General features: G+C 39.2%; 1 protein-coding gene across 1 annotated transcript; it reads left to right on the forward strand.

The window, feature by feature from the left end:
* The first annotated feature begins 756 nt into the window (after positions 1-756).
* On the forward strand, positions 757-4791 carry BRS3 (bombesin receptor subtype 3). The gene is made up of 3 exons (XM_037822339.1): positions 757-1190; positions 2744-3095; positions 4378-4791. Exons 1-3 carry the CDS (start codon positions 757-759, stop codon positions 4789-4791), a joined length of 1200 nt encoding a protein of 399 aa, XP_037678267.1.
* The last annotated feature ends 4399 nt before the right edge of the window (positions 4792-9190 follow it).

A 9190-nucleotide genomic window follows, 5' to 3' on the forward strand; every position in this document is an offset into this window, starting at 1 on the left:
GTGTTATGAGGACAAGACAGAAATTCAGCAATTGGTGGTTTGCATGGACTTTTTTTATCTTATAGATTGCTTTGATATTGTGTATCAGAGTCCCAGAAATATGCACAAAATCAGAACTTGCCACGTATCAGAGCTAGGTATTAAGGCCAGGTCACCTGAATTATTACTCCTTGGAGGTGACACCAGCCCTGTCAAAGTGTGAATGATTTGTTGCTTCAGAGCCTCTCTGATATTAAATCTGGAGGAGTGAATTCAAGTTTGTGCTTCAGGGAACATGCACACTTATTTATCATGTAAAGATAATGCATTAGATTATCTTCTGTTTGCAGAGAAACAAACAATTTTTTTCTAGGCAGAAATTTACAAGATCTATACAGATTTTCCTGGGTAGATAGGGAAACAGAGATTCTTATAAACAATAAGTATTATAGTATTTAATTTTTCATAAGATTCCCCAAGAGGGAAGAATAAGCAACTGCAGAGCATTTCCCCAACCCCCCTCCCTATCCTGGCAGGGAAACACCAATGAAACTCCTCCACCTCCCACTCTTCAGTGCCAGTTCAGTAAGCATTTAGCCAAGCATGCTGGGAGATGCAGAACAACTGAAGGAAAGGAATATCTGGATGTCTTGAATTTTCTTTCCATTCTGTTCTTTTCTGAGACCACCTGATTACCAGACGTGGGCATTAGGCACACCAATCAACTACATTTGAACTGAGCAGAAGAAATATTAAAGACTTCAGTCTTCGGGAGAAATGTCTGAAAGAGAGCATCAGCCATCTAATCAGACTTTAACTTCAAGCACAAATGACACAGAATCATCAAGCTCTTTCATTGCTAATGATAACAGAAACAAAGGATGGACCAAAGACAAGTCTCCAGGAATAGAAGTCTTGTGTGCCATCTACATCACTTATGCTGTGATCATTTCAGTGGGCATCCTTGGAAATGCTATTCTCATCAAAGTCTTTTTCAAGACCAAATCCATGCAAACAGTTCCAAATATTTTCATCACCAGCCTGGCTTTTGGAGATCTTTTACTTCTGCTAACTTGTGTGCCGGTGGATGCAACTCACTACCTGACAGACGGATGGTTGTTCGGAAGAATTGGTTGTAAGGTGCTTTCGTTTATCCGGCTCACTTCTATCGGCGTCTCAGTGTTCACGTTAACAGTTCTCAGTGCTGACAGGTGGGTTTCTTTTCTCAGTTACATTTGCCAGGGAGTAAAATTAGGCTAAAAGGAAGGAAAGCTTGTACTTAGCATTCACTAGCCACTATTCTGCTTTTCTCACACTCTGTAACCTGAATGTAAGAGGGGAAAGTTAGGTGACATTTTCAATAAAATTGGTATAAGAATATTAAAATTTCTGCATTAGTAGCTGGAGAGAGGTTTTGAAATGATATGCTTTAGGAATAATTTATTCTCTCTGAAGTATAATTGTTTGCTTGAGAAGATGCTGAATGTTTTTTTTCCCCTGGTTTATCAAGTAAGGCAAATTTTTCCAGGTGTAAAAGAAAAAACAATTCATGCTTTATACATTAGTGCAGCCTAGTGGTGTGATATAGTCAACATTAAAACATTAGCATAGGCGTAAAATCGATCACATATGCATTAATGTCCACCGGAAGAGAGGTGAAAATATACGTGCATCTAATGTATTTGAAATTCATCAAATTAGTTAATGACAGAAAAACGGTGAGGTTTTCAGCTTCCTTGTAACTCAATGTAATGTCATCACTTAATTGTAGGTATTTCCTCTATAGGCATTCAATGGCATTTTCATTTCCAGAGAAATAAAGCAATTCTGGTTGACCTTTAGAGTTCTATGGATAGAGTATGTGAGAATGTCTCACAGTCAGGGTGGACAGGGTCTGTGTTAAGATAGTTTCAGTCTAAGTACTGTGTTTTCTGTGTTCCTATTGTAGAATGATAATTACGAAAGCATATAAATTATTGAGGCTCCAAATGTTAAAAGTGATGCTTTAAGAAGCTGTAAGTAAGCAATGCCTGGCAGTACCAGAAGGAATAGCTTCTTCCGATTCTGGACTCTGAGAGAAGGAAAATCTTTCCCTGTTTCTTTTTTGGATTTTTGCTTTGACTGGTCTTAAACTCTGCTTGAAGACAGACTCACTTAAAGGCTTTAGATTTTAAGGTGGATTTGTGAGAGGAGGCATCTTTGCACTGGCAGAGGGCTCCCTATTTTACCCTTGTCTTGACCTAAATCTGCCCACAAATGGGGCTGAGCAATGTATTAACACTTATGAACAGGGAAGAAATTAACTCTCGCCTCTTTACCACATAAACTCATGGAATCCCTTCCTAGACAGGTTTATAACTGCTTACTCATAAAAGAAAGAAAATTAGGTTTAATGTCATTCACTCATACAAAAAGAAGGGCTTTCAGAACACTTATGGTAATGCATAGGTACTAAATTACTCTCAGCCACACACTCCTAAAAATATTTTCTTGTCCCAAATGGAGTATCTATACATAAAATTATAAAAACGCAAATGTGGACCAGCTCATAAGAGTGTATAAGGGAAAGGTGATTTCCATAAGTAAAAACATACCAGGTGCATTGTATATTTGAAACCATAACCAATTCTAGTTGGTTAATGCCGACTTGGTTATATGCACATGGGTAGGAAGGGGAACTAGATGACCACTAAGCTTGCTTCTAATCTTAAGATTCTGTAAGTTTTATATTGATTTTGACCTCTGCCTATGATTATGTTTCTAGATACAAGGCAGTTGTGAAGCCACTGGAGCGACAGCCCTCTAATGCCCTCCTGAAGACCTGTGCAAAAGCTGGTTGCATCTGGGTTGTGTCTATGATAATTGCTATACCAGAGGCTATATATTCAAATGTGTATACTTTCCATGATCCCGACAAGAATGCAACATTTGAAGCCTGTGCATCTTATCCTGTTTCTGAGAGGCTCCTGCAAGAGATACATTCTCTGCTGTGCTTCTTAGTGTTCTACATTATTCCACTCTCTATTATCTCTGTCTACTATTCTTTGATTGCCAGGACCCTTTACAAAAGCACCTTGAACATACCTACTGAGGAACAAAGCCATGTCCGCAAGCAGGTATGTGTTAATCAAGACTAATACAAATATACTTTAGCAGTGTAGTATTTGTGTTAACGATCGTGGACTCGAGTCCGTCAGACCCGGGAATCTATCACCTACTAGCTGAGCAATCTTGAGCAAATTACTTCACCTCTCTGATCCTTAGTATCCTTATCAGTAAAACAAAACTGAGGACTAGATGATATATATGAACTGCTTAGCAGAGTCCCTGTTACATAGTAAGCATTCGATAAATGGTGGGACTACTATTATTAGAGAAGGGAGAGCTGATGTTTGGAAGCAGTCAAAAGGATTTACCCCATGGAATACTGAGAGACATTACACAAGGTGAGACTTTTTGTTTTACAAAGTATAACAGAATAATAGAAATACATAGGATGATAGAGCTGGCAAGAACCCATAAAATTATTCCTTGCAAATCACTTACACACAGAGGCTCAAACTGAGGTTTAAGGGGATGGAGTGCCACTGGCAAGAGAACACAGTGACTCACAGAGGCTTGATTAAGACCATTGCAAGGACCAGGTGTGTTCCCCTCATAAACATGAGCAGAATCAAATGAATGTTTACAATACATAGTCCCATTTGGAAAAAAAAAAAAAAAAAAGGACTTCTTGCTCAGGACACAGAGAACTCAGTGCCTTGTTTTTGGAGCCAGTTCATTCAGTCAGTTCAACGGAACTGCTCAAGAGGCTCAGGTGGCACATTTACTGCCCACATGAACCAGTTTTCTTTGCTCTATCTGGGACCACAGGCTATATCTTTACTTAACTTGCCTCATTTTGCTTATTAACAGGTGTAGGTGGGACTATTTTCACATGTGAAGGACAGCACGTTTGGTTCTTATTTTTGACTGTGTGGTTAGAATTTCTATAGATTAAAAACAATTTTTGATACCAACTTAGCAACTTACATAAAGCCCAGAAGAATATTCTAATCTAACGAGCCTCTGCAGATGCAGTGAAAGCAGTGTAATTTGGCATCTCTTTAATTTTTAAAATTAAATTAAATTTTCAAGACCTCCACAACACGATTTGTGTTAAGTGGAGACAGCTTAGAGTATCTCAAAACCATGGGTGGGAGAATCTGGATAAGAGCTGAGGAGACCAAGATGATGGTGACTGCACATTCCAGTCAGTTATCTCACAAACACATGCTCAAAGGGAGACCAATTTAATTGTCCCTTTCTATGTACATCTAGAGAAGGACTTTTTAAAATCTCTGTCAGCTAAATGATTTTTTGTTGTTGTTGTTGTTGCCATTTTTCTTTCTTCTATAGATTGAATCCCGGAAGAGAATTGCCAAAACGGTTTTGGTGCTGGTGGCTCTGTTTGCTCTCTGCTGGCTGCCGAATCATCTCCTGTATCTCTATCGCTCATTCACTTATCAAACCTATGTAGACCCCTCTGCCATTCATTTTATGGCCACCATTTTCTCTCGGGTTCTGGCTTTCAGCAATTCTTGCATAAATCCCTTTGCTCTTTACTGGCTGAGCAAAACCTTCCAGCAGCATTTTAAAGCCCAGTTATTCTGCTGCAAGGCAGAGATTTCTGATCCCCCTCCTGCTGATATCCCCCTGAACAACCTGGCTGTGATGGGAAGGGTCCCAGGCACTGGGAGCACACAGTTATCTGAAATTAGTGTGACCTTGCTCACTGGGTGTAATGTGAAGAAGGAAGAAGACAGAGTCTAGCTTTTCCATCAAAAATGGTATTTTCCCTCCCAACATGTGTCCCCAACTCTGAGCTGTTTGGAGGTGTACAGTGTCAGAATTTTCGTCATTTGTGAATTGTATTGAAATCTTAAGAATAAAGGATCATTGCAAGTAAAAGAGAAACCATGATTTTCTTCAAAGTACACATTAATGTTATGGGACTTTTGAAATAGAATGAAGACACACTGGGTCTAGAAAGACGTTTGTATGTGCCAGTGGGTTGTGAGGGAGATCAATAAGGAGGGATGGTGAATGGAATAAATGAGATGAAACGTAGAAGTCTTAATTTGTTTCCACCACCTCTGTGATGCTTCTAATTTCTCATATACTCATGTGATTTGCCTACAATTGTGTTTGTGTTTATTGTATGGTATAAATCTAGAGATTAAACCTTGCATATTAGGTACTAAAAAGAAAAGGTCTTCACAGAATGACTATTCATCTCTATTTCGGTATAACTAAATTTGTGCAATTGAAATAAAAATGTTTGGGGGTCAGCAGGGATAAAAGTATTAAGAATCTGGGGTGGAGTTCTTGCCTTACTGGGTCAACACTAACTTAATGCAGTTCTACTTAGAACTACCAGTGATTAATAATGAGGCAAAGTTATTTTTCACAGTGTGAAAAATAAGCCTTATTCACAGTCAGAATAAGTGACCGTGTACATGCTGTAATTTGAGGGCCCCAGAGAAGGACCCCTGTCTAAAAATCTGCAAGCCTGCCACACAGTGTGTGAAATTCCTTTACAGGAATTCATTTCTCTCTGGCAAGCAGTGCCCTCTTTCTTAAAAAATGCAGAAGTGCCACATGAAATCTCTAATACCTGGTGTGCAGCTGTTATCAGATCATCTTCCTGCTTGACTCTATTAACCTGATGTGTGCCTAAGTCCTATAAGAGTATGACCTAATCTGCCCTTGGAAATCAGATGGAAGGTTCTGATTTTCTATCCTTTGCTCCTATTTGCTAACACTATAATCTTCTTAATAATTATTTCAAACAACTATTGTCAATAGACGTGTCAGATTTAGATTTGTGTTGGTTTCAGAAAATGCTTTATTGGGGAAAATTAAAGCATACATTTGGTATAATTGCTAAATTTGTATTTTAAAAAACTTGATTGTTGGGTGTGATTTTGGTGTTTTGAGTTTTAAATGGCTTGTGTAACTGTGAACTTTTGTTAATCCTGTGGCTCAAAAGAGGGATATATATATTAACACTAGACTTTAAATTTCTGTAAAACTGGTTTACTTAAAGTGGAGGTGCCTATACCATATTACTATTGTTTCAGATTGGACATTGTTATAAGTGGGGGGAGAGGGACAAAATAAATATGAAGTAAAGCTCTGAATGACTTTCTGTAACTTTATATTCAAAAAAACAGTATTTCTGAAAGAATATAACTGACTACCCATTTTAGTTCCAAAATACAAATTAAATTCAAGTCACAGAATACAAAAATATTTCCATTATTTTTCTCCCATGGAATAAAAATGTACATCTTTACTCTTCTAGGCATAACATTTTAGAAATAGCTTGATAACAATACCAGATTTCAAAAGCCAAGGCAGCCTTTTAGCAGCTGATAAAAATGGAGCTCAAAGAACTTTCCTTTTCTTCATTCTCAGTGTTCCCTAGGTAACTTATGGTTCTGATTTAAAATAATTCCTTAAGAGATTTTACAGGGCATCAGCCTCCCATCCATAGTTGGGGTATTGGGTTTAAAATTCATGGCATTGTTTTATTGATTATTTTGGAGGGGTTGGTTGGTTGGTTGTTTTTTAACAGATTATCCTTGTCAGGGCTAAACTTGCAAGCAGGCTACAATCTCTGAAATTTCTTTCACACTGTCTATTGTGGTGCCAGAAAGGTTTCATTTCTTTGGAGAAGGTCCTAAGTGGGGGAAGAGGTGGGATCTAGGAGAAAGAAATTTTATGTGCTTCTCAATTTTGCTTAAGCTCTGCCCTGACACAAGACTTTGAATAATGGACCATAATAATACACTACAAAGCATGAAAACAAGGTCACAAAATTAGGTATAACCAATTCATTCAGTGAGCCAGTCCTTGTCACTGAACTTGAAAATGCTACAAAACATTTACCAACAGCATATGTGCTGAGAATAGCAAATTTGGGTTTAAATACTTTGTGCAGTTTTAACCATTTTAGGTCAGGGGTCCTCCAAACATTTTGTTTCAGAAGGAGTTACTTTCATTTCCACTAAGCCTTGGGATTACAGAAAGTGAGTACAGAAAAATTTCCAAACAGAGTGGGCTTAACAGTGCCGTTAAAAAAAAAGTCTAGTTAGGTATTGTTCAGTAATTTCCCAGAAAGAGTTCCTAGGCCAGATAGGTGACTTTTTCAGCCAGCGGTTTCTGCTTTTGTAGGTTAATGCATTTTTATCCACCAGGAAGGCTGTAGCCTACCGGACAGGAGTACAACACAGATCACCCTTGAAAAGTTAGAGAAAGAAGAAGGAAGCAGATATTCAAAGAGAAATAGACTGATCTCCAACTTGTTTCTCTCCCTAGGTCCAGTAGCCCCTCAGAGAGGTCCGTCTACATTCCAGTCCTTGAGTTTCAGCCCCACCCCCTTGGCTTGTTACCTTGAGTACTTCTGTGACTTGCAAAAAAAAGAAAAACAAAACAAAATCTTGAGAAAGAGAGGTTGCAAAGACGGAGATTACCTCAGTTACTAGGGAGTTATTCTACAATACACAGGGAAATAAGAACAAACAGGAACCATGCCACCCAAGGATGTCGTTAGAAATACAACTGTCAGGTCTCATAGCCAAATAGAACATCATTGCAGGTTCAACTGTACTTAGCTCCTAACCCCATTACCCTGTTATGATGGGGTCTCAGTGACCCACTGACGTTGCCTTGGCTTCTCCTCTCACTTCTGGGGGATCTTCTCAACAGCAGGTGTCCTGTTCTGCTTTCTGCCTTCCCTATGTGAGTCTCCTGGCTTCTGTGCTACCCTGATAACCTATGTCTCCGTATGTTCCATACTCAAACTCCCTGAGAGAGGATCATATTGGCTCAGTCAAATCCAGGCTAGAATGCAGGGCTGCCCTCCCAGGTCACCTCACAGGCCTCTGGCCAGTCTTTGGGCCAAGGCGGCTGGGTCACATGGGACCTAGGCATATGGAACCTTTTTGGCCACCTGCTCAGAAGGGGGCTGTGGGTACAGCAGACACTGAGTGTCACATGTAGTAGAGCTGTGCAGGATATTGAACACCTACCCGTGAACTCACTCAGGAATGAAATGGGAGCCCAATAACACATTGCCGAAAACAGCTGTATACTATTTTTGGATCCAGGAAGAAACATTTAGCAATGTTTAAATGAGTCTAATAAACTTGTGTTATCTATATAATAAAAATGCATGTAAATTCAGTTCTCTAACGGTTTCCCCCAGAACGGGAACTTTATGAAAAAGAAATGCAATTCAAAAAACCAAACTACTACTTAAAAACCTTGTTATGTTTGAAACCATAGATTCACAAGGCTGTTATATGTGAGGAGGCAAGATTTTCTAGAATCCCCACTCAACTGTTATGTTTAGAAGCAAAGGTCACTGGAATACTAGAAATAATTTCTTCTAGGAAGCTTTTCCCCACCCTCAAATCTGGGTTATATTTATATTTACACACAATGAGTTTATTATTAGTCTTAAATGAATTAATACTTTTTAAATGTCTGTTTTCAGCAAACATTGACAAATGCAATTCACATAAACAAAAGCTCTTTGAGGTCTTCAATAGTTTTTGAGTGTAAAGGGGTTAGGAGACCAAAAAGTTTGAGAAGCGCTGTTCTCAAGCATCTGGTATGTCTAGTATATCATTTACCAACCTGCATAAATAAGCCTGTCATCCCTGAGCAGTGCCCGTCTTGTTAACCCCTGGGTCACCAGGGCTGAGTACAGTACCTGGCACTTAGTAGGAGCTCAATAACTAGTCGCTGAATTGAAAATACATATATGGACCTCTTAAAATGGGCTCGTCATTTTCAGCAACGTCTAATTTCTGAAAAAAAGTTGCTTCAAGCACAAGCATTCTGAGTCTTTCTAAAAGAAAGAAAATTACGGAGTTAGCCACTAAAGCCGGTGTTGATGCTTGGATGTGCCTTTAAGTTTGGGCCTTGAGCACTTCTGAATCCTGGATGACAAAATGCAGGTAACTGCAGCCCCGCCTCAGCTTCCCACAGAGTTTATTTCCAGCGGGAGGGTGGTAAGACCCAGATAAAGGAGGAGATTGAGAGACTGGAAAAGGAGGTTGGTCCTTCCACCCCATCCTTCCTTCGTTCGTTCATTCACGCACTCAACACTCATTAGGCACCATACACCCTGTGCTAGGCGCTTAGGCTACCAAGATGCAAG

This window comes from Choloepus didactylus, chromosome X (assembly GCF_015220235.1).
Source record: "Choloepus didactylus isolate mChoDid1 chromosome X, mChoDid1.pri, whole genome shotgun sequence".
Taxonomy (NCBI): domain Eukaryota; kingdom Metazoa; phylum Chordata; class Mammalia; order Pilosa; family Megalonychidae; genus Choloepus; species Choloepus didactylus.

Bases quoted from the DNA above. Each gene is read 5' to 3' on its own strand.
- BRS3 (XM_037822339.1), top strand. From the start codon at position 757: ATGTCTGAAAGAGAGCATCAGCCATCTAATCAGACTTTAACTTCAAGC. The intron at 1,191-2,743 runs GTGGGTTTCTTT...TTATGTTTCTAG, and splicing joins ACAGTTCTCAGTGCTGACAG to ATACAAGGCAGTTGTGAAGC. The intron at 3,096-4,377 runs GTATGTGTTAAT...TTTCTTCTATAG, and splicing joins AAAGCCATGTCCGCAAGCAG to ATTGAATCCCGGAAGAGAAT.